General features: G+C 45.9%; 1 protein-coding gene across 1 annotated transcript in view; it reads right to left on the bottom strand.

Annotated features, from left to right (window-relative positions):
* LOC127586938 (membrane-anchored junction protein) overlaps positions 1-23,136 on the bottom strand; it is a 43,437-nt gene extending 20,301 nt beyond the window's left edge. The window contains exons 1-5 of the mRNA XM_052044968.1: positions 23,054-23,136; positions 22,216-22,326; positions 12,636-12,681; positions 5,282-5,357; positions 3,015-3,140 (exon numbers count right to left, since the gene is read on the bottom strand). Of these exons, the coding sequence (XP_051900928.1) occupies positions 3,015-3,140; positions 5,282-5,357; positions 12,636-12,681; positions 22,216-22,326; positions 23,054-23,103 (409 nt within the window). The 5' untranslated portion in view covers positions 23,104-23,136. The remainder of the gene's footprint in view (positions 1-3,014; positions 3,141-5,281; positions 5,358-12,635; positions 12,682-22,215; positions 22,327-23,053) is intronic.
* Positions 23,137-25,083: the final 1,947 nt, after the last annotated feature.

The following is a 25,083-nucleotide window of genomic DNA, read 5'->3' as shown; positions in this document are numbered from 1 at the left end:
AAATTTTTGTTAGCCAAAGGAGGCTGAGGGAAGAGCAAGGTGTTTAAAAAGTTGAAGGCTCTAGACAGAATATTTCTTTCCCTTGGCAGAGAGGTTGGTGGAGTCATGGAGTAATTCAGCGTGGAAACAGACCCTTCTGCCCAACTGGTCCATGCCAACCAAGTTGCCCATTTAAGCTAGTCCCATTTGCCTGCATTTGGCCTATATCCTTAAACCTTTCCCACCCATGTACTTGCCCAAATTTCTTTTAAATGTTGTTATTGCACCTGCCTCAACCACTTCCTCTGGCAGCTTGTTCCTATATACACCACCCGTGTGAAGAAGTTGCCCCTTAGATCCCTTTTAAATCTTTCCCCTCCCAACTTAAGTTTATCCCCTCTAGTTTTTGATTCCCTTTCCCTGGGAAAAAGAATAAGAATAAGCTTTATTATCACTGACATATGATGTAAAATTTGTAGTTTTGCAGCAGCAGTACAGTGCAATGACATAAAATTACTATAAGTTACAAAATAAATAAATACTGCAAAAAAAAAAGGAATAACAAGGTAGTGTTCATGGGTTCATGGACCATTCAGAAATCTGATGACGGACAGGGAGAAGCTGTTCCTGAATCATTGAGTGTGGGTCTTCAGCCTGCTGTACCTCCTCCCCGATGGTAGTAACGAGAAGAAGGCACGTCCCGGATGGTGAGGGTCCTTAGTGATGGATGTGTGCACTCACCCTATCTATGACCCTCATGGTTTTATACACCTCCATAAAGTCACCCCTCAGTCTCCTACACTCCAAGGAATAAAGTTGTAGCTTGCCCAACCTCTCCCTATGACTCAGGCCCTTGAGTCCTGGCAACATTCTTGTAATGTTCTTGGTACCCTGGGAAGATAACATTTAAGGTCATTGGTAGAAGCTTTCGAGGCAAGTGGGGGGAAGAAACTGATGCTGGGCCAGTTGCTAACTTTAAGTCTGTGACTTGTAAATTTTTTGTTAACCAAAGGTCTTAAATCATATGGAACGAAGGAGGCTGAGGCGAGAGCAAGGTGTTTAAAGGTTGGTGGCAGATTTATAAAGAAAGCGGATCAATATTTGAAAAGCTGTAACCTATGGAGTTCGAATGAGTTTTTTTTTACTCTACCATATTATGATCCAGAACGTGCTTTCTGAAAGGATGGTAATTTCAATAGGGGTTGGTAATATATATGAAATGGAGAAATTTATAGGATTGTGGGGAATATACCTGCTTGAACAGCCCTGTAAAAGAGCTGGCATAGGCACCATGGATTAAATCACCTCTTTTAAGCCATTCAAGTGTGTTTAAATTGGATACCAGTCAGCCTCTGGTGAGGAGCCAGGTGGCGGAAGGGGAGAACGGAGCTGGGAGACAGCGGCTGGTGGGTAATAGGTAGAGAGAGAAGGAGATGTAAAAAAACAAGGGGCAGATGGAGGCAGGTGGGGAGGGAGGGTGGTGGAAGACTTTGAGGCTGGAAGGTGATAACTGGAGGAACCAGAGGCTGCAGATGCTGGGATCCGATAAGGAAAGGTGATAAATGGAATCAGGTAGGGATGATGGGCAGATGGAGGGGTTAGGAGACCCAGAAGGTGTAGTGTGTGGGTGAAAGGCAGATGAAACCTGGGAGGGGGAGGGGAGAGAAACTGGGTAATGGAGTGGGGGGGGGGTATGGGAAAACCTGTGTAGAATAACATTTTGGCACAGTCTAGAAGGGCCAAATGGCCTGTTTTTCTCTGCCGTAGTGTTCTATGGTAGATCAGAAGGATAGAGAAAGGAACACAGGCAGTGAGGGGTTACCAAAGACGTTCATGTCATTGGGTTGTAGACTACCCAATTTGAGATGTTCTTCCAATTTACATTTGGCTTCTCTAGAACAATGCAAAAGGCCGAGGACAGACAGACTGGTGTGAGAATGAGCTGAAATGGCATGCGACCGTGTCAGGATGGCCATTGTGGACAGAGCGCAGGCGTTCCGCAAAACAGTCTTGCCTAGTCTATGCTTGGTCTCGCCGACGTAGAGGAGGCCACATTGAGAGCACCAAATGCATTAGACAAGGTTGGAGGAGGTGCAGGTGTCTCCATTAAAATATGCCAGCTGTCCTGGTCCAACTATCCTACTTCCACCCAATGGCAACACTTGGTCTTTCCCAAAAATATAATGCCACGAAAGACCGCTGGTGTCCAATTTAAGTGGACTCCTACAACACAAAAGGAGGACATTTCAGTCTATTGTTTGTGTCCCAGCTCTTTCATAGAGCTACCAAGTCACATTCCCCTGGCCTTTCCCAAAACCCTATAAATTTCTCCATTTCAAACATATGATCAATCCCCTTTTGAAAATTACCATTAATGCAGGCAGTGCATTTCAGATCATAGACGTGGTTGAGTAAGAACTCATTCCTCCCAAGTCTTTGGGCAATTATCTTAAATCTGTGCTGTAGGGTCAGAGAGTCATCCAGCACAGAGGTGCTTCGGCCCATCCTGTTAGTGCCACCATCAAGTACCCACATATACTCATCCCATTTACCAGCACTGGGTCCTAACCTTCTATACCTTGGCAATTCAGCTGCTCATCTAAACGCTTCTTAAATTCTCTGGTCACAGACCCTCCTGCCAGCGAGAACATTTCTCCCTATCTATCTATCTCAAATCTTTTATAATTTTGCATATCTTACTTCTGCAAGAATGCTTAAATCACACTCTATCCACAGCTCCTCAGACAACAAGTTCCTGATGCACTGAGACACCAGGGTAAGAGAGGTAAGATTGCAATGGGTTGAATCACCTCACTTTATCCTTGCTCCTAGTGTGGATTAACAGTGGACAATACCTGGCTCAAGGTAACCAAGTGCCCTTTATTTTGGGTAAAGAGTAAGGCTTGGCACACAACAGAAGAAGAGAAACGTGAAGTAAATGAGATGTCTCTGAAAATCAATAAAGATCTCATTGGGTTTTGTTTTACCTTTGGGTCATTTTTGTCTGATTCTACATTTGAAAGGAAGGTATCTACCTGCAAATGAATGCTGTCGATCGGATCTCAGTTCAATATACAAGGTGCATACATATGGATAAGAGATGAGGACTTTGTTTCCTTGTTTAAACCGAAGTTCTGACAATCTCTCCCACTTGTTTTTATCTTGTGGTTCAAGCAGTAAAGGAGAATACAGACCCTTTCATTCCTCCGCAGCCCAAGTAAATTAAAGGTCAACACAATGGGTATTGTGCAAATCAATTTATCACACAGGAAATGTAGTCATAGAGTCATACAGCAGGGAAACAGGCCTTTCAGCCCAACTGGTCCATGCCGATCAAGATGCCCATCCAAGCTTGTCCCATTTGCTCATGTTTGGCCCATAACCTTCCCCATCTGTGTACCTGTCCAGGTGTCTTTTAAATATTGTACCTGCCTCAACCACTTCCTCTAGCAGCTCATTCCATATACGGACCACCCTCTGTGTAAAGGAGTTCTTCAATGGTAGTAGTGACAAAAAGCTCCTCAAGTTCTTATTAAATCTCTCCCCTCTTATCTTAAACCTATGCCCTCTAGTTCCTGACTCCCCAACCCTACCTATGCCCCAAATATCTAAAATATCACTTATATTTGCATAGCAACTTTCAGATTCTTATGATATTCTGAAGTGCTTCCTAACCATTCACAGCACTCGAAACGACAGGCTGGCTTGCTAGCCCATGTCAATTGGCATTTAAGAGGCGATCACAGTGCTGTGGGGCAGGCATCACATGTAGGCTAGGTAAGGACAACAGACTCAATTCTGAGTTAGGTTTATGTGATAATTGGCAGTTGCTTGGTCTTCATAACCAATAATAGACATAGTGTACTAGGGTTCACTGCATTATCTGAATTTAAATTCAACTGCTGTGGTGAGATATACGTGTTAGGATGCTGGTCTAAGCTTTGGGATCTTGCCTCAAGATTGTGCCCCATAAATGCAGTTCCCATTGTAATACAGGGAACCGTGGTGGCTAATTTGTGCACAGTAGGACCCTAAGGCAGCAGTGAAATAAAGGACAAGGTAACCCATGTCAATTGGTTGAGTAGGAACACGAGGGAATGAGAAAAGTCTGGGGAAGGAAGCACAAAGGTTGTGGAGAAAAGAATGTCAGAAGGCAATCAAAGAAGGAAAATTATCTAACATGGATAGGTCTGAAATTGGAAAATGAAAGTGAGAACTATTTTTTAAAAAGTGACAGAATGTAAGATTGGGAAAAACAATATACATATTGGTTAGGGAGCTGAAAAAACAGGTACCTTCCTTATTAGAGGAATGGTGGTAAGAAGGAAGCAGTCTAAAATTGCCCTAGCTTATTGCGTGTTTAGTGGGATCAATAAAAGCTTATGAAAAGGAAGAGAAAAAAAACGTAAAAGTATTGTAAGGATAAAAGGAAAAGAGTAGGGAAAAGACTAAGTGGGGAACTCTTCTGGAGCTAGCACAGGCATAACAGGTCAAGTGTAACATATTGATTCCAAATGAGCTCAGAAGGTTCAGTGGACAGGATCTATTTGCTCCATTGAGTGTGCTAGTTCTAGTTCAAATTCTAGTTCCCTGCTTTATTCACACTTTTAAGGATTATCTAACTCTCACTTAAATACTGTGAATGGGTTGCCTTTACTACCAACCTGCAATAACGTGTTCTATAATATTTGCAAAGAAAGTTTCTTCTAATCTGCTTCTTTATGCTTCAAGCATTAATTCTACTTGTGTCCACTGTCTACAAGTGGTCTCACCCCTTCTCAATCCACCCAGGATTAGGTACTCTGTGAAAATTCATAACTTGAAACATTAACTTTCTTTTTCTCTCTTCACAGATGCTGCCTGACTGGCTCAGCCTTTCCAGCACTGTTTTAATCCTAACTGTGGTGCAACAAACCAAACGCTGGAGGAACCCAGCAAGTCAGGCAGCATCTGTGGAGGAAAATGGAGAGTCAACGTCTTGAGTGGACATCAAGGGTCTTGACCTGAAATGTCGACTGTCTATTTCCCTCCACAGGTGCTGCCTGACCCGCTGTGTTCCTCTGGCAGTTTTGTTTTTTGTTACCCTTAGAGTGTTGGTCAATTCCTGACGTGTACTCCCACTCTGTAAAGTCCCGCACTATTTGGAGCTAAATCGGAAAGTACAACCTTTCAAATTTGCTTGTATTTTATATGTTTACCGTCACTGTCTGTAATACATCAGTGTCTACTAACATTTCTAGCTGGATCACTATATTCTCATAGAATTCAAGCTAGTCCTTCTGGAACAAGCTGAAAAGGATACACGGGAAGATGGTGAAATGCGCTGTGGTAAATGGTTGCAAATTGTCCAGATTTCCAAGCACTGCACGAATAGAATCCTGCAACAAAACAACATTATTTAAGGTCCATTTTTCTATGTGATACCTTTATACTACAGGGCTCCCCTGGATTTCTCACATTACACTTAAATTTTTCCCACATGTACCTTTTTAAGTATGATCAGTTTGTATGATAGGCACAAATTAAAACCATAGAATGAGGTGGCATCTTTTAAATGCCACTAACTTTAAATCAGACCCAATATAGGTACATGAGGAAAATCAACAAGTTCTTTTTCAGGGATATTTTGAGTGACAAAGGAACAAATTTGCATTGATGTATAATGTATTGCATTACCCATGGTCATCCCAAAGCACTTCAGTGACCACAGGGTACTTTTGAAGAGGAGCCACTAGGATAATGAAGGAAACACAACATCCATTTTTCACAAGGTCCCATAAAACACGATGAAAAATTAGCTAAATAATGAAGAGAGAAATATTACACCAGAACTTCTTTGAAAGTACCGTGGGGATCTTCTACATTTATGTGTGACAGCAGAATGAGGCTTCAGTCAAGGTCTCATTAATTTAGGAATCCTCAGCTATAACTGAATCCCAATCCTTACCACAAAGTGTGTTGTGGCCAACTGAACCACAGCTATCTTCCCTTTTCCACTGAAGACACACTCCAAACCTGTTTCTTTATCCTCAGTGCTAATCTGGAAACTCACTGTTTTAGAGACCCCCAAGGCTCACACTCAGCAGCCACCCCTCGTCCCCGTTTGCCACTCCGCCACCTCTGTAATTCTCTCTCTAGATGCCTCTGCCCCCCCCCAAAACAAAACTTCTGAGCCGTCCTTCCTATAACTGCGTCAGCTGTGGGAAGCAACCTTATCTCTAAGCTAGAAGTTTAAGTCATGTGCTTAGGCAATAATGTCTAGACTAGTACTTCCAGTTAGGACTGAGATACCAGCTTTTGGATGAGACAAGCCTCTCATTAGCTCTTACAGCTGGATGTAAAATGTTTCATGTTAGAACACTGAAGAAGAGCAGGGGATTTATCCTCAGTGTACATTACCGATTATCATGAGACAGAATAACTGGTTGAGCGGAGCCACAAATAACAACCTCTCGCTCAACGTCAACAATACCAAGGAACTAAAAGATTGCTGTTAAAACCAATCTGGTTATCTAGCAGCTTTCAAGGAAAGAAATCTGCCGTCCTTACCCAGTCTGGTTTATACGTGGCTTTAAACTAACCAGTGTGGCTGACTCTTAACTGCCTCTGAAATGGTCACTCAGTCACTCACTTTAGCAACTATTAGACATGTACAATCAATCTAATCAGCAACAACAACCTCACACTCAATGTCAGCAAGAATTTATTGTGGACTTCAGCAAGGGGAAGACAGGAGAACACACACCAGTCCTCATTGAAAGGTCAGCAGTGGAAAGGGTGAGCAGCTTCAAGTTTCTGTGCGTCAACATCTCCAAGGATCTATCCTGGGTCCAACATATTGATGCAATCACAAAGAAGGCACGGCAGCGGTTCTACTTCATTAGGAGCTTGAGGAGGTTCAGTATGTCATCAAAGATTACAAATTTCTATAAATGTACGGTGGAGAGCATTCTGACTGGTTGCATCAAAGCCTGGTACGGAGGCTCCAATGCACAGGATCGCAAGAGACTGCAGAGAGTTGTAGACTCAGCCAGCTCCATCACGGGCACAACCCTCCCCGCCATCAAGGACGTCTTCAAGAAGTGCTGCCTCAAGAAGGCAACGTCTATCACTACGGACCCTCACCATCTGGGACATGCCCTCTTCGCGTTACTACCATCGGGGAAGAGGTACAGGAGCCTGAAGACCCACACTCAATGACTCAGGAATGGCTTCTTCCCCTCCGCCATCAGATTTCTGAACGGTCCATGAACACCTTCGTTATTCCATTTCTTGCACTATTTGTTTTTGTAATTTATAGTAATTTTATACATTTGCACTGTACTGCTGCCACAAAACAACAAATCTCACTGCATACAAGTCAGTGATAGTAAATCTGATTCTGAACACCCATATCCAATGAATGACCAAATTTAAAAAAAATTCCTTGCAACAATGTAACAGAAACATAGAAAACCTACAGCACAATATAGGCCCTTTGGCCCACAAAGTTGTGCCGAACATGTCCCTACCTTAGAAATTACTGGGCTTACCCATAGCCCTCTATTTTTCTAAGCTCCATGTACCTATCCAAAAGTCTCTTAAACAACCCTATCGTATCAGCCTCCACCACCATTGCCGGCAGCCCATTCCACGCACTCACCACTCTCTGAGTAAAAAACTTACCCCTGACATCTCTCCTATACCTACTCCCCAGCACCTTAAACCTGTGTCCTCTTGTGGCAACCATTTCAGCCCTGGGAAAAAGTCTCTGACTATCCACACGATCAATGCCTCTCATCATCTTATACACCTTTATCAGGTCACCTCTCATCCTCCGTCGCTCCATGGATAAAAGGCCGAGTTCACTCAACCTGTTTTCATAAGGCATGCTCCCCAATCCAGGCAACACCCTTATAAATCTCTTCTGCACCCTTTCTATGGCTTCCACATCCTTCCTGTAGTGAGGTGACCAGAACTGAGCACAGTACTCCAAGTGGGGTCTGACCAGGGACCTATATAACTGCAACAATACCTCACGGCTCCTAAATTCAATTCCATGATTGACGAAGGACAATCCACCATATGCCTTCTTAACCACAGAGTCAACCTGTGCAGCTGCTCTGAGCGTCCTATGGACTTGGACCCCAAGATCCCTCTGATCCTCCACACTGCCAAGAGTCTTACCATTAATACTATATCCTGCCATCATATTTGACCTACCAAAATGAACCACTTCACACTTATCTGGGTTGAACTCCCATCTGCCACTTCTCAGCCCAGTTTTGCATCCTATCTATGTCCCGCTGTAACCTCTGACAGCCCTCCACACTATCCACAACACCTCCAACCTGTGTGTCATCAGCAAGCTTACTAACCCCTCCCTCCATTTCCTCATCCAGGTCATTTATAAAAATCACAAAGAGTAAGGGTCCCAGTACAGATCCCTGAGGCACACCACTGGTCACCAACCTCCATGCAGAATATGACCTTCTATCTTAATGGTGAAGTACCTGAAAGTTACTATGGAGTAAGAACAGCAAGAATTGGGAGAGGCATTGAAGGGAGGTGAAAGTGCTGGGAATACTCAGCAGGTCTGGTGCATCTGTGGAGGGAGAAATTGGAGTTAATATTTCAGGTCAACAGAGCAAGGGGAGTTAGAAAACACATGTCAGAATCAGAATCACGGTTATCATCACTGACTTGTATGCAGTGAAATTTGCTGCTTTTCAGCAGCAGTAACGGAAGACATAAAAATTACTACCAGTTACAAAGATAAATAAATAGTGCAAAAGAGGAAAAGTTGCTGAGGAGGAGGAGGAGGGATAGAGAGGGAATAAAAAGAACTGTTTGTGATTGAAGACCCCAAGAGACTAAATGACACAGATGGTGTTGGCACTGGATGAGAAAGGGTGAAGACTTGTTAGTCACACCTGATCTATCTGAAGAATAGGGAGAGATACTCGTTGTGATTAATAGTATGTTGCTATTGCAGTAAATCCCAGAAGTTTGAGATCCAGATTTCCTGTTTCTGTACTTTGTATCTCAATTGCTCTACCTACACAGTAACATATCCGCGTGTTTAGAAGTTTATGCATAGAAATGTGTGCAGGCCACATTTCTCCAGCACCTAGTGCATGCTTATTGCATGGAGAGAGACACCCCACTTTCCTGGTTAGAAGTATATTCATAATATCCCAAGAAAGCTAGGAAACATACTACCACACTTTCATGGGAAGGGTGAAGTATTGCTTCAGTGCTTGTTTGTCACTGTCAGGAACCAAACTATCTGGAAGTTATTTAGAACTTGCAATCTCAGAGGAGAGAGAACATAAAATTCTCTTCAGCTTGCGTCCGACCTGCCTTCCTCCATTCCACCAGGACAACGATAGTCATGATTTAATTGTTAATCTGATTATCTCAATTAATGCAACAGCCCTGATGTAAGAGCAGCAACAGAACTCAGCAATCAGGGTTTTAGTTGACTTTGTTCCCTGCAGCCTGTGAGCCTACCACTGGAGGCAGCTGCTCTTACAATTCCAGACTAGCCTCACGAATCCCTTTCATATTCCACCATTCCTCCTGACCCACAGATTGTGTTGTGTGTATGCAATCCACTGACCCACTTTGCCTTTGTACTAGATTCACCCACAGGATCTGAACATCAAATGTGCTCACCTCCCACTGCTCTTGTGAAGCCATCCTGGTGAACTGCTGCAGTCTTGTGTGGGGAAGGTGCCGCCTAAGCGCTGCAGGGTCAGCAAGTGACATTGATGAAATAGCAATTCACTTCTACTTCAGAATAGCGTGAGATATGGAGTGAAACAAGCAAGTATTGATGTTCTCATGTGCTTGCTGCCCGTCCTTCCACGGAGGCAGAGATTGCAGTTTTGTGGGGTACAGTGAAAAAGATTTGCTAAGCTGATAGAGTCGTAGTGTTATACAGCACGGAAACAGGCCATTCAGCCCAACTCATCCATGCTGACCAAGTTGTGTATCTGAGCTACTTCCTTTTGCCTGCACGTGGCCCATATCCCTCTGAATCTTCCCTATCCACGCACCTGTCCAATGTCTTTCAACTGTTGTAATTGTATCTGCCTGTACCACTTCCTCCAGCAGCTCATTCCATATACCCACCACACCCTGTGAAGTCTCCTCTCAGGTCCCTTTTCAATCTTTTCACCTCACCTTAAACTTATGCCCTCTAGTTTTCAGCCCCCATACCCTGGGAAAAAGACTGTGACCATTCACCCTATCTATGTCCCTCATGATTTTATGCATCTCTACAAGGTCACCCCTCATCCTCCTACACCCCAGGAAAGAAAGTCCCATCCTATCCAGCCTTTCCTCATAACTCCAGCCCTCCAGTCCCGGCAACAAGTTGCAGCTGAGCATCTTATAGATAGTATACACCTCAGCCTTGGTGCATCTATAGTGCAGCAAGTGGCTATGTAAGGTATTGGTATTGGTTTATTATTGTCACTTGTACCGAGGTACAGTGAAAAACTTGTCTTGCAAACCAACCGTACAGGTCAATTCATTACACAGTGCATTGAGGTAGTACAGAGTGCACTGAGGTAGTACAGGGTAAAAACAATAACAGAATACAGAGTAAAGTATCACAGCTACAGGGAAGTGCATTGCAGGCAGACAATAAGGTGCAAGGTCAAACAAGCTAGATTGTGAGGTCAAGAGTCTATCTCATCAATATAAGGGAACCGTTCAATAGTCTTATCACAGTGGGATAGAAGCTGTCCTTGAGCCTGGTGGTACGTGTCCTGTATCTTCTGCCTGATGGGAGAGGAGAGAAGAGAGAATGACCCGGGTGGTTGGAGTCTTTGATTATGCTGGCTGCTTCACCAAGGCAGCGAGAGGTAAAGACAGAATCTATGAAGGGGAGGCTTGTTTCCATGGTGTGCTGGGCTGTGTCCACAACTCTCTGCAGTTTCTTGAGGTCCTGGGCAGACCAGTTGCCGTACCAAGCCGTGGTGCATCCAGATAGCTTGCTTTCTATGGTGCATCGATAAAAGTTGGTGAGTGTCAAAGGAGACATGTCAAATTTCTTTGGCCTCCTGAGGAAGTAGAGGCGCTCGGTGAGCTTTCTTGGCCGTAGCATCTACGTGGTTGGACCAGGACAGGCTATTAGTGATGTTCACTCCTAGAAACTTGAAGCTCTCAACCCTCTCGACCTCAGCACCATTGATATAGATAGGTGCATGTACACCAACCCCTTTCCTGAAGTCAATGACCAGCTCTTTTGTTTTGCTGACATTGAGGGAAAGGTTGTTGTCATGACACCATGTCACTAAGCTCTCTATCTCCTTCCTGTACTCCGACTCATGCCGATTAAGCAGTCTCTGCTTTATTTTGAAATGTGCCCATATTCTTGAGAGTTGTTGGTGCTGCATGCATCCAGGTAAATGAAAATAAACCCATCACACCGCTGACGTGTGCCTTGCAATTGTTGGAAAAGCTTTGGGAAGTTAGATGAGCCACTCATTACAGGATTTCTCAAGTCTCTGACCTGGTCTCATGTCCACAATATTTATGAGGTCGATTAAGTTTTGAGTCAATGATAAAAAATAAATAAAAGACTTACATTTACGAGGCCTTTCACGACCTCTGGATATCCTAACGCACTTTACAACCAGTAAGAAGGTGCCGTCACTGTTTAACCAAGCAAAAATAGCAATTTGTGGGCACTGAATTCCCACAAACAGCAAAGTGATATCAGCTAAATAATTTGAACTTCTGTGGCTGATTGAGAGATAAATATTGTCCAGACATCCATGCTCTTCTCCTTCAAAATGTACCACAGGACATTTACATTCACCTGTCATGCAGGGCTGCATTTATCACCTTACCCTACAGATTTCAATGTGCAGCATTCACTGGGAGCTGCACTGGAACGTCTGCCTAAATTTCTGCCGCTAATTCTCTGGGTTGGGACTCAAAACCTTCTGACTCAAAGAAAAGCCGCTGAGCCACAGAATTAACCCGGACACTGAGAATGGGGGATTTGGCAGTGATAATACTATTGAATGTCAAGGAAAATAGTTAGACTTCTCATGTTTGAGATTGGATTTATAAGATAAGATTTCTTTATTAGTCACATGTACATCGAAACACACAGTGAAATGCATCTTTTTGCGTAGAGTGTTCTGGGGGCAGTCTGCAAGTGTCGCCACACTTCCGGCGCCAACATAGCACGCCCGCAACTTCCTAACCCGTACGTCTTTGGGATGTGGGAGGAAACCAGAGCACCCGGAGGAAACCCACACACTGTGATATAGACCCCTAAATCTATCAGGTCCCAACAAAGCAATCCCATCTGTCCCATTCCCCCATCCCCCAATTCCCTGTAACCCTAACCCCCCCCCCCCCAACACATTCCCGTCAACTCCCCTCTGATTCTTTTGCCACTTACCGGAGGAAACCCACGCAGTCACGGGGAGAACATACAAACTCCTTACAGACAGCGGCTGGAATTGAACCCAGGTTACTGGCACTGTAATAGCGTCACACTAACTGCTACACTACCGTGCCTGCCCTAATTTCTAGGTCATAATCAGTGATGTCAACACTTCCACCTTCCAATGTAGTTCTGGCATTCTCTTGATGGTTATGAATTAAATACCATTCACCCAATATCTGTTTGCCAAAACATTTGAACATACCTCTAACTCTTGTCCAACTTGCTCTCTGTTGATTCCCAAGTCTTCTCTGAAAAAATGGAAAGGTTTTGAATATGTGTTTCCAAATGACCCCACATCTAATCCCAAAGTCAATAAATCTATTTATACAAGTAATGTATGTCATTCAACTAAAAACAAAATCACTGTTAAATAGCATAAAAATTGAAGCAACTTCATAGCACAAGATTGGGATGACTCACTCATCCAACAATAGTTCTGAATTACACCAGTTTATATTTGCATTTTGTATAAAAGGTGCAAAAGAACATGAGGATAGTGGTCAAACGTTCTAACCTCTGCCTCAGATGAGTAACATTCAGTTCACAATTTTAACTCCCACGCTCCCCATGTAAACCGTTTTCGTTTTAGCAACCTAGATTTACAGTTGGAACACGCCAGCCGAAAAAATGCTGCCGAGTCCAATCTCATTGCCAGGTCTTGCTACATAGCTCTGGACATTATGGCACCAAGGCCCTCATCCAGGGACAATTGGGGATAATTGCCAACCATCCTTTCATGCAGCAAGTGCAATTATACGGGAATAAAAGCAGAAAATATTGGAAACACTCTGTTGGCCAGGCAGCATCTGGGGAAAAAGGAACCAAGCTAACACTTCAGGTCGAAACTCCTTTGTCAGAACTGGGAAAGAGAGAGGGAAATTAGTTGCAAGTTGCAGAGAGGGTGGGGAAGGGACGTATAGAACAAAGGAAGTATCTCTGTGGTGTTGGGGACAGGATTGCTGTGGTGAATAGCTGTTGATGACAGAATAATGAGACATTAAAGGAAGAAAATAAACGGAGGGACTTGTAAAAAAAAATTTTTTAAATGCAAGTCAGAACCATAGAAAATGCCCAGAAGATCAGGTAGCGTAAGTGGAGAGAGAAAAGCTGATGCACAACCAATGGCAGAACGAACCAATCCTGATACAAACCGAGAGAGGGAGTTATCTGAAATTGTTGAGTTCAATTTTGATTCAAGTTTCAAGTTTGATGTCATGAGTATACATAACCAGAGTACACATGCCATGAAAATTAGTTTTTTTGCAGTAGCTGCATAGTACATTACAAGGACGACAAATATAAATTACACATAACTTACAGAATAAACAAAAATGACCATAACGACATCAGTGCAAGTTGAGGGAAATATAGTCTGAGGTAGAATTAGGATCTTTCAGATTGGTTCAAGAACTTGGATGACAGGTGCGGAAGAAGCTGTTGTTGAACCGTGAGGTGTGGGGTCTTCAGGCTCCTGTACCTCCTGCCTGATGGCAGCATCGAGAAGAGGGCACGGCCCAGATGGTGGTGGGGGGGGGGGGGGGGGATCCCTGACGATGGATGTTGCCTTCCTTATGGTGGGGAGAACTGTACCTGTAATGGAACTGGCTGAGTCCACTGCTCTCTGTAGCCTCTTGCATACCTGTGCATTGGAGTGTCCGTACCAGGCTGTGATGCAACCAGTCAGAATGCTTTTCACTGTACATCTGTAGAAGTTTGTCAGAGTCTTGACATATGCCGATGACATGCCAAACCTCCTTAAACTTTTAAGTAGAAACACTGGCGTGCCTTCTTCATCTATGTGACGGGCCCAGGATAGATAGTTGGCACCCAGGAACTTGAAGGTGCTCACCCTTTCCACCGCAGACCCTTCAATGAGGACTGCTGTGTATTCGCCGAACTTCCCTTTCTTAAAGTCTACCATCAGTTCCTTTGTCCTGCTGATGTTGAGAACAAGGTTGTCATTGCGCCACTCAACCAGCTGACCTATCTCACTCCTGTAGGCCTCCTCGTCACCATCCATGATTCTGCCAACCACAGTGGTGTCATCAGCAAATTTGTAGATGGCGTTGGAGCTATGCTTAGCCACACAGTTGTAGGTATAGAGATAGAGCACGGGGCTAAGCACGCAGCCCTGAGGTGCACCTGTGTTGATGGTCAGTGAGGAGATGAGGTTTCCGATCCGTACTGATTGTGGTCTCCCAGTGAGGAAGTCGAGGATCCAATTGCAAAGGAAGGTACAGGGGCCCAGGTCTTGGAGCTTGACGATACGTTGTGAGGGGATGATGGTGTTGTAGTCAATGAAGAACAGCCTGACAGATGCGTTGCGGTTGTCCAGGTGATCCAGAGCAGAGTGGAGAGATAGCGTCTGCTGTAGACCTAATTTGGCAATAGGAAAATTGAAGCAGGTCTGGGTCCTTACTGAACCAATCTCTCAAAGCACTTCATTACAATGGATGTAAGCGCTACCAGATGGTTGTTGTTGAAGCAAGTCACCCTGCTCTTCTTGGGCACTGGTACAATTGATGCCATCTTGAAGTAGGTGGGAACCTCACACCTCAGAAGCAAGAGGTTGAAGATGTCCCTGAACACTCCAGCCAGTTGGTCAGCACAGGTTTTTAAGCACTCGGCCAGGTGCAACGTCGGGGCCTGACGCCTCGCGAGGATCCACCCTCCTGAGGGATGTTCTGACGTCAGCCTCTGAGACTGAGATCACAGGGTCGTCGGGTCCTGTGGGGACTCACACAGGTGTGTCAATATTCCCCCTCTCAAAGCGTGCATAAAAGGCATTAAGCTCATCGGGGAGAGATGCCTCATTGCCATTTATGCTATTTGTACTCGCATTGTCTAGTCTTTTTCCCAGGGAAAGGGTGCTAAAAACAAGAGGGCAGAGGTTTAAATTCAGAGGTGAGAGATTTAAAAGGGACATCAGGGGCAGCTTCTTCACGCAAAGGGTAGTGAGTATTTGGAATGAGCTGCCAGAAATAGTGGTTGAGGTGGGCACATCAGCAACATTTAAAAGCCTTCTAGATAAGTTCATGGATAGGAGACGTTTAGAGGGCTGAGGGCCAAATGCGGGCAGACGGGACTAGCTTGCTGGGCAACACAGTTGGCATGGACGAGTTGGGCCGAAGGGCCTGTTTCCATGCTGTATGACTCTATCACTATGACTTGCACGATTTGATGGCGTGCAAAGCCCGAAGGCTGTAACATGCTCAGGCGGAAGGTCCTGTTCTTCAAGCTTAAAGTCGGGGCTTGCTACAACAGTGCAAGGAGTCATAGGCAGATAGGTTAGAGTGGTGAGATGGGGAAATCAAAGTGACAGGCAACTCAAGGCTTAGGGTCACTCCTCCAGGTTAAACAAAGGTGCATTGCAAAGCCGTCCCCAAGCTGTGCCTGGTTTCTCCAATGCAGGAGAGATCACAGCACGAGCACTGCAATACACTCAGTTGGAAGAAGTGCAAGTGAATCGCTCCTTCATCTTGGGTCTCTGGCATTGGCAAGGGATGAGTGGTGCAGGTGTTGCAAGGGAAAATGCTGGGAGATGGCCAGTAGTGAAGATGGAAGAGCAGTCAGGGGAGTCTTTCTTATAAGTCTGTGTCCAGTAGTTATTGACCTCTCTGCCAAGGTAAATTTCACCTTGTTTGGGCTTCCCATAACTTTATACATCTCCATTCCCCTTTCACATCTGTCCCAAAGAAAACAATTATAATCATTTTAAGCTCTCATGATTAAAATTTGCCTCACTTATCTCCCCAGCAATCTCCAATGCTCACAGTTTTAACGTGACCAGTCCTCTAGTTGTGGCCCCTGCTACCTACAAGGAACTTTGGACATGTAGCGCAAGATCCCTGTGATCTCCCCCCAACCAGTGTCCTTCATTGCAAGTCCCCGGGCCAGTGCCCGCTCCCATCGAGCCCAAGTGCAGCAGCTATGGGAGCAAGGGGCTGGAGTGTGGCCAGGAACAGGGAAGGGCGTGAAGACAAAACGTAACCAGGAATAGTGCGGACAGCGCATGGGTGGAAATGGGGCACGTGTATGGTCAGACCGCGGCCGGCTACAGGGAACATTGACTATTTCCCTTTCCACAGATGCTGCCTGATTTGCTGAGTTTTTCCTGCTTTTTCTGTTTTTGTTCCAGACTTCCAGCATCAGCAGTTTTTGTGATTATGCTTGCGGAGGGCTTCATCAGCACCTTTGAGCCTTCTTGCTTAAGGGCGGCAGCTGGGCTTAAACATGTCTTTCACACGAGACTAAGGTCTGTGCAGTGAAACAGAATATAACCCCTACTGATTCCCTTCAGCAGAGAACTCCACTGAAGTGGACAAGGGAGGGGCTCAAACGGACTCCATCGTGAAAAGAATGACTTGAATGATGAGTGGTCAGGGCTACTGAATGTCAATCCCTTTTAGAGTCATAGAGAGAGCAATACAGCACAGGTACAGGCCCTTCAGCCCAACCAGTCCATGCTGACATTTTCTTCAACCATGTTTAGTTCTCCAAACCACTCTCTCCATCTTCTTCCCCCTTCTTTACCACAGCTGGTAGAAACAACAATGGATGTGCTGTATTTAGACCTTCAGGTTTTCAACAAAGTCACAAGCAGTAGATTGGTTAACAAGATTACAGCTGGTACAATACTCATGGGGATTGATAAGATTTCCTTATTAGTCACACGTACATCGAAGCACACAGTGAGATGCATCTTTTTGCGTAGAGTGTTCTGGGGGCAGCCCGCAAGTGTTGCTACACTTCCTGACACGCCCACAACTTCCTAACCCGTACGTCTTTGGAACGTGGGAGGAAACCGGAGCACCCGGAGGAAACCCACGCAGACGCACAGGGAGAACAGCGGCCGGAATTGAACCCGGGTCGCTGGCGCTGTAAAGCGTTACGCTAACCGCTACACTACCGTTCTGGTTATCAAAGAGAAAGCAAAGAATGGGAATAAACAGATCATTATCAAGTTAGCAGCCTGTGGCTAGTGGGGTACTGCAGGGATCAGTGCTTGAGCCCAGCTATTCCCAATCTATAACAGTGATTTGCCCGAGGGGACAAAATGTTAAATTTCCAAGTTTACTATTTATTCTAAACTAGGTGGGGATGTGACTATGGGGGAGGCTATGAACAAGCTGAGAGCAAGACAATGGCAGATGGAATACAACATGGTCAAATGCGAGGTCATTCACTTCAGTGAACATAGCAGAAACACGGTGTCTGTTGAATGGTGAGAGATTGAGTACTGTTGATTTTCAAAGGGACCCAAGCACACAAGTCACAAGCCAACATGCAGGTGCAGCAAGCAATTAGAAGGACCAATGGTATATTAGCCTTTATTGAGAGAGGATTTGATACAGGAGTGAGGAAGTCTTATGACAATTGGTGAGATTGCACCTGGAGTAAAACATCAGCTTTGATCTCCTTACCCAAGACTTAGAAAGTGCAGCATTGATTTACTAGAGTGGTTCCGGGATACAGGTGTGCCATATGCAGAAGGATTGGGACTACAATCTCTAGCATTTAGAAAAAATGAGAGGAGATAACATTGAAATCTACAAAATTCTTAAAGGGCTTGACAGGTTACATGCAGGAAGGATGTTTTCCCTATCTTAAGAATGCAGGACCACAGGCCACAGCCTCAGAATAAAGGTGTTTAGGACTGAAATGAGGAGAAATTTCTTTACTTGGAGGATGGTGAGTATTTCGAATTCTCTACTTGTAGGCGCAGGTGTTCGTTCACAGAGATTTATAGATTTCTGGATATAAAAGAAATCGAGGGATTATGCCAATAGTGTTGGAAGGTGGTGTTGTAGCTGGAGGTCAGTCAGGAGCAAGCTCAAAGAGCTGGATGGCCCATTTATTATGCTCCCTTTGCAAATCTTGGTGGCCATCATCTCTGGCTCTTCTGAGTGGCCTGTCAGCATATGGGGAGTGCTGCAGGAAAGCAAAGTTATTCTTCTTAAATCCTCACAGGACATATGGCGGATGCTGCGAGGTTTGTACCTGAAGAATCCTGACCCAGGTAGTATAGCCTAAGGATAAGGAATTGGCCACTTAGAACTGACAGAAGGGGAAATAGCTTCACAAAAACTTTGTGAATCTCTCAGTTCTCTCTCTGGAAGCTGTGGAAGCTCAATCAATGATTACGTTAATGATTCACATCTGTAGATTTTTGGACATGTTGGAATTAGAGACCAAGATAGGGTTGAACTTCAGTCAGACTCACTGGGCCACATGGCCTAGTCCTGCTCTTATTCCTTGAATCATGAGGGGCATAGATAGGGTGAATGCACTCAGTATTTTTCCCCGGAGTTGGGGAATTAAGAACTAGAGGGCATAGGTTTAAGATGAGAGGGGAAAAGATTTTTTTATTAGCTGCATTAGCTATTTTTATTAGCTAAATCTTAGATAGCCACATGAATGATAGAGAAATGGGAGGGAAGGGTTAACGTACAGCAGTGGAAGACAGATCAGTGGGGGCGTTCAAGGAGGAGATAGATAGATATCTAAATAGTCAGGATATCAAGGGATATGGGGATAAGGCCGGTAATTGGGATTAGAATAGTTTTTTTTTCCTTCGTCTTCCCCCATTCCCCATTTCTCATTTCTATTTCCCTTTCCTTGGAGCAGACTCGATGGGCCGAATGGCCTGCTTCTGCTCCCTTGTCTTGTGATCTTGTGAACATTTGGGAGGGAAGGGTTAGATAGATATTAGAGCAGGATAAAATGTCGGCACAACATTGTGGGCCGAAGGGCCTGTACTGTGCTGTAATGTTCTATATAACGACAGCACCATGGCCAGAGAGGGTGTAGAGAGTTGGGTAATTTCTGTCATTCAGGCTCAATAACCACACTGGTGGACATGACTGATTGATCTTGTGCATGTAATTTATACTAAAAATTTTTTCTGGAGAGTTTATCCTATCTTTATTGGGAGAAGTTGCTGTGGCTTATCCATTGACGAAAGGAATCGATGACCTGAAACATTAAGCTACTTCCAACTTCACAGTGGCTGCCTGATCTGCTGAGTACATGCAGTATCTGACGTTTATTTTCAGAGTTACAGCATTTTGCTTTCAGATTGCTGTGGTTTCTATTTCTTTCCTCTTTCAATAGTTCAGTCATGGAGTCAGAAAGCACAGAAACAGGCTTTCGGCCTACTTCTGCTTTCTGGATAAGTCAATGATAATGTACAGTAGACTGGTTACTGCAAACCCTAGACACCAAACCATCTCTAAGTCACTGACTGATGTTTTCAGTAAATATTATTTGTATTTGAAATAATTTTACAAGGATGTTGCCGGGACTGGAGGGCTTAAGTTACAAGGAGAGACCGGACGGGCCAGGACTGTCTTCCCTGGAGCGAAGGAGGCTGAGGGGTGACCTTACAGAGATTTCTAAAATCATGAGGGGCGTAGATAGCCACACCTTTTCCCCAGGGCAGGGGAGTCTAAAACTAGAGGGCATAGATTTAATGCAAGAGGGGAAAGATTTAAAAGGGACCTGAGAAGCAGCTTTTTCTACAGAGAGTAGTGATTATATGGAACGAGTTGCCATAGAAAGTGGTTGAGGCTGGTACAATTACAACATTCAAAAGACAGTAAGACAGGTACATGGTGTTGGATTAGGGTCCAGATTGTTTTGTGTTTTTCCTTGTAGTTTTAGCTTTCTTTACACTTGTTTACATGTTTGTATAATCACCCGTCTGTAAACTTTTAGTAACGTAGTATATTTGGTTCTATACTTCTGTAGTTTATTTGTCTGCACAAGCTGAAGTGAGACTCAGTCAGTACCTGGTCACAGGTTTCCTTATCTAAAGCAGTTTAGACCAGTTTGCAGTATAAAGGGAGAGCACGTGGTCAAGTTCTTTGTTACTTCTTTACTTGCTTTGCTTGCTGGTGCAGGCTGACCGTGTCTGACCTGTACCATGATGAACATCTAATAAAGCGGCTGCAGCCATAAAGATTTGCGCCTCATTCTTGACTTCCAAAGAACCTTCTGGACAACATCTCCATATCTAACAATGGATAGGAGAGCTTTTGAGGAATGTAGGCCAAATGCTGGGAAATGGGACAAGCTCAAGTGGACAACTTGGTCGGCATGGATGAGTTGGGCCAAAGGGCCTTTTTTCATGCTGTATAACTATGAGATTGCTAATACTTGCAGTATTTTACTTTTTAATATTTAGATATGTTTATCAAAATGTTTCAACTGAAGTATGGTGCCTCAATACTGAAACCAGAGGCCCCAATCTGCATTATATAGAGCCCATTGCTTCACGACTTAAAAGACGAGAGAGTGAGGCAAATCAAACAAGTTTGTTAAATAACTACAAAACTCCACAGTTGTGAAGATCAGGTTGGAGCACTGAGACAGAGGATGAGGAAGATGTGCACAGGTGAGGCCTGTATTCATTGGAGCTTAGATGACTGAGATGCAATCTTATTGCAACATATAGGAAGGGACTTGATGTATAGATACTAAGAGGATGTTTCCCCTTGTAGAGGAATCAAAAACAAGGGTGCAAAGTTTTGGAGTGGCAGGTTGCCCAACCAAGACAGAGGAGGAATTTCTTCCGAGTCTTAAGTCATTGGAAATCTCAACCACAGAGAACTCTGCAGGCTGAGTCATTGAATTCAAGGTCACGAAAGTCAGACTTCTGGTCTATGGGGAATCAAGGGTTATGGGAAACAGGTCAGAAAGTGGAGCTAAAGCCACAATCAGATTAGATATGATTAGTGGGGAGGCTTGAAAGGTTGAACAGATTACTGCTGCTTCTATCTCTTACACTGTGTGAATTGGATCCTCAACGCAAGAAAGTCAGAATTGGAAAATTTGCACATAGGAGGCTTTCAACTGTGTACCTGACTGGTTGCATCATGGTCTGGTACAGCAATTCGAATGTGCAGGAACACAAGAAGCTGCAGAGAGTAGTGGACTCAGCCCAATACACCATGGGCACATCCCTCCCCACCATCGGGAGTATCTACATGCGGCGCTGCCTCAAGGCAGCAACATCCATCATCAAAGATCCCTACCATGTGGGCCGTGCCGTCTTCTCACAGCTACCATCAGGCAGCTACCAGGCCACGCCGTCTTCTCACAGCTACCTTCAACCATTCGGTTCTTGAACCAACCTTATGGAGTGAGAGTAACTCCAGACTAGAGATGTGAGTGAGAGCAAGCTCAGAGCGAGGAACCCTAGATGAGGGAAATCAAAAATGACCCCAGTCAAAGCTCAGAGTGACAGTACCCCAAGACTAGCGAAATTAACGATAACCCAGACCAAATCTCAGAATCAAATCAGATCAAATCTCAAAAAAAGGAGCATCCATCATTAAAGATCCCCAACATCCAGGCCATGCCATCTTCTCATAGTCATCATCGGGCAGGAGGTACAGAAGCCTGAAGTCCCACACCACCAGGTTCTAGAACAACTGCTTCCCTTCAACCATTCGTTCTTGAACCAACCTGCACAACCTTAATCACTGCCTGAGTATAAAAACACCATGACCACTTTGCACTACAATGGACTTCTTTTTGTTCTAATTGTCTTTTCTTGTATAATTCATGCTGTTAATCAATGTTTCGCTTGTGAACCCTGCCTATCTGACGCTATGTGCCTGTGATGCTGCTGCAAGTAAGTTTTTCATTGCACCTGTGCAGACATGTACTTGTGTAGATGGCAATAAAGTCGACTTCGAGTCGCAATTAATATGCAGCCTGAAAGACAAAAATTTAACAATCATTTCATGGCTAAGGCCAGTGGCTTGCAGCAAGCTTACCTGATATGGTGACTGTAACGCATTTTGAGTTTGTAAACAGTCCCCCCCGCATGGATAAACCGGGTCTCAGGCAGAGGGTATGTGAAGGCTTTCAAAGCCATTAGGCCATTACTACAAGAAGGAGACAGGAATGAACCATGAACACTACCAGAGCCTATTTGTTGCAAACCTACACAGGGCTCACTATGCTCAATCTTATCACAGAGCCCATGGTGCCCACCTCTACCTGTTCTGGGCCCCATCACAATCCAATGTGCCTAAAGCCTAGGACCCAGACCTGTCATGGGGCACAATGCAACCATCTTACCCCAAAGTTAAATGTGCCCAAATCAGCCCAGGTCTCCCAGCTCCAGGCTGGGCACAGGCCCAGCCCCACAACAGGTCACATGCACCCAGCCTCAACCCAGGGTGCCTTGTACCCCATCCCAGTGCCCAGCCTTACCCAGGTCCCACTGTGACCAGTCCTACTTCAGTTTTATGTGTTGCCTACATCAGGCCAAGATTTCCAGCTCTAAACAAAGTCCAGTCCTACCACAGTGCCCAGCCCTACCACAGTGCCCTGGGAGCTCAGCCCGACCAGTGCCCAGGGGACCCAGCCCTACCACAGGGGGGGGACCCAGTCCTAACAGGGGGGACCCGGCCCTACACACGGGGCGGACCCAGTCCTAACAGGGGGGACCCGGCCCTACACACGGGGGCGGGGAGGGGGGGACCGGCCCTGCCACAGGGGGTGGGGGGAACCCGGCCCTGCCACAGGGACCCAGGGCCGGGCTCCATAGTCCAACACCAGAGCCAACTGATCCAACCACCACACCAGGGCCCCTGTACCCATCCGTACCGCGGGGCCCGGCCGAGGGAGGGGGCAGACGGACGGACATTCACTTCCATCCGTGGAAGATCAGCGCACCGCCGCCATTTTAACTTTCCCGCCGAGGAACCGCGGCTGCCAGCTGGCCCCGCCCCCGTGCTGGCCACGCCCCGACCCCGCCCACTGGCCCCGCCCCCGCCCATGCGTCGGCCGCGCCCCGTCCGTCAGCCCCGCCCCCGGCCGCTGGCCCCGCCCCGGCCACGCCCCCGTCAGGCCGTCAGCCCCACCCCAGTCTATCGGCCACGCCCCCGTCCGTCGGCCACGCCCCCTGCCGACAGTTAGCCCCGCCTCCAGATTAATCCCTCCCCCCCACCAACCACCCGGCCCCCCTGTCCCCAGGTGCGTCGCCCCCGCCCGGAGCGGAGCCCGGCTCTCAGGTAAGAGCAGCCTCAGAGACCTTCAATCACCTGCCTCCCTGAGGCAGGAGGATGTGGGTCACCCAGTGAGGGGGGAGCGCCGCGCCGCGGGAGGGGCGGTGAGGGGGGAGCGCCGCACCGCGGGAGGGGCGGTGAGGGGGGAGCGCCGCCCCGCGGGAGGGGCGGTGAGGGGGGAGCGCTGCCCCGCGGGAGGGGCGGTGAGGGGGGAGCGCCACCCCGCGGGAGGGGGGAGCGCCTCACTGTGGGAGGTGCGGTGAGGAGGGAGCTCCGCACTTTGGGAGGGGTGGTGAGGAGGGAGCGCTGTGGGGCGGGTGGTGAGGGAGCACCACACTATCCAAGGGGAAGTACTTATTCCAGTTCTGTTCTTTGCACGTCACTCTACCATTGGTGAACATCCTCCTGCAGCCTAACTCTTGAGCTCTGGAATCTAATCACTAAATTGCTCGATTAAGGTGTTGTGTTAACCCACATCTTTGACTCACTCAGCTGTCCTGATAAACTCCCTACCTGGATGAGTGACATTTTGTGTGTTGAGATGTTACCGTGCTGATGCTTCTGTAAAATTCCCTTCTTGTTGATGAGTGAACAATGCATCTTGGACACACCAGGCTGGGTGTTTTGATTTTAATAAGACACGAAATATGAGTAGGAGTGGACCACCCGACTTATGCCTGCTACTGCTGCTCAACAGGTTCACGTCCGATATGAAAATCAAAATAACTGCAGACACTGGAAATCTGAAATAAAAAGAAAATATTGTAAACACTCATCAGGTCAGGTAGCGTCTGTGGAAAGATAAACAGTTAACAGTTCTGTTAAAATTTTATGTTTTAATTTCATGGCTTACCTGACCTTGGCCTCAGTTCTTTTTTCTCCATAACCTTGGACTCCCTCTTAGTCCGAAAACCTGGCTATTTCTACCTTAAATATTTCTATCTTGGTCTTCTCAGATTTTTGGTGGAGAAAATTCTGAAGATTCACTATCCTAAGAGAAATTCTTCCTCAGCTCCATCTTAAATGTGAGACTCCTTATTGAAATTATGCTCATAATTCTGGATTTTCCCCACGGAGACGACAACTTTTCAGCAGCCATCTTGTCAAATGCTATCAGGATCTTATGTTTCAATACAATCACCTCTCATTTTTCTCACTTATTGGCCCAACCTGCTCATTGGATATCCCAGAATCAGCCTAGTGAACCTTCCCAGAACATACATCAGGGAGACCAGGCACAGACTAGGCGACCGCTTTGCCGAACACCTGCACTCTGAGCACCATGGCCTTCTGGAGCTCCTGGCTGCCGGCCATTTTAATCCCTCTCCCCATTCCCACACCGACCTGACTGTCCTCGGCCTCCTCCACCGCCAGGGTGAGGCTAAACTCAAACTGGAAGAACAGCATCTCGTATTCCGCCTGAGTAGTCTATAACCCAATAGCATGAACATTGAATTCTCTAATTGCAGGTAATCTACTCCCCCTCTGTCCCCTTTTCCCTCTCCTCCTGATCCACCCAGTTTCTCCTGCACCCACCCCAGCCCCCATCACCCTGTTGCTTCCCCCCCCCCATCCACTCTGCCCATCACCCACACACTCCTCCCACTGGGTCCCCTCCCCCCCACTGTT

Source organism: Pristis pectinata, chromosome 38 (genome assembly GCF_009764475.1).
Source record: "Pristis pectinata isolate sPriPec2 chromosome 38, sPriPec2.1.pri, whole genome shotgun sequence".
Taxonomy (NCBI): Eukaryota; Metazoa; Chordata; class Chondrichthyes; order Rhinopristiformes; family Pristidae; genus Pristis; species Pristis pectinata.
This window is presented reverse-complemented; position numbering and strand designations above follow the sequence as displayed.